Source organism: Priapulus caudatus, unplaced genomic scaffold (genome assembly GCF_000485595.1).
Source record: "Priapulus caudatus unplaced genomic scaffold, Priapulus_caudatus-5.0.1 Scaffold21385, whole genome shotgun sequence".
Lineage (NCBI taxonomy): Eukaryota > Metazoa > Priapulida > Priapulimorpha > Priapulimorphida > Priapulidae > Priapulus > Priapulus caudatus.
Genome location: NW_014598446.1, coordinates 1 through 525, shown reverse-complemented (window position 1 = coordinate 525; position 525 = coordinate 1). Strand labels below are relative to the sequence as shown.

Sequence of the window (525 nt, the reverse complement as noted above, 5' to 3'; positions counted from 1 at the left end):
CAGCGAGATAGCGATCCCGGTCTCTCCAGCCCGCCCGGTACGTCCGATCCGGTGCACATAATCCTCGGGCACCTGAGGTAATTCGTAATTCACCACATGCGGCAACTGTTCAATATCGAGGCCACGCGCCGCAACATCGGTCGCCACCAACACACGCAGTTCGCCGCGCTTAAACTCACCCAGGGTCCGGGTACGGATCGACTGACTCTTGTTGCTGTGGATAGCTGCGGCCTTGATCCCGTCATAGAGCAGTTCGGCGGTCAACTTGTCCGCGCCGTAGCGGGTGCGGCAAAAAACCAGCACTTGATCCCATTTGCCATCGATAATCAGATGCGAAAGCATCTCCCGCTTAAGCTTGCGCTCGGCAGGATAGACCACCTGGGTCACCGCATCGGCAGCGAGATTGCGGCGTGCCACTTCGATATGGCGCGGTTTATCAAGCAGTTCGTCGGCGAGTTGCTTAATGCTCGACGCGTAGGTCGCCGAAAATAGCAGGGTCTGGCGCTTGCTTGGCAGATACTCTGC

At 58.1% G+C, this 525-nt stretch overlaps 1 protein-coding gene across 1 annotated transcript; it reads right to left on the bottom strand.

Annotated features, from left to right (window-relative positions):
- Positions 1-6: 6 nt before the first annotated feature.
- LOC106820552 (ATP-dependent RNA helicase RhlE-like) lies at positions 7-519 on the bottom strand (the record flags this gene model as incomplete). Its single annotated transcript, XM_014825060.1, has 1 exon — positions 7-519. A coding segment is annotated over one exon (513 nt), but the record flags the coding sequence as incomplete, so codon positions are not given.
- Between the last annotated feature and the right edge of the window lie 6 nt (positions 520-525).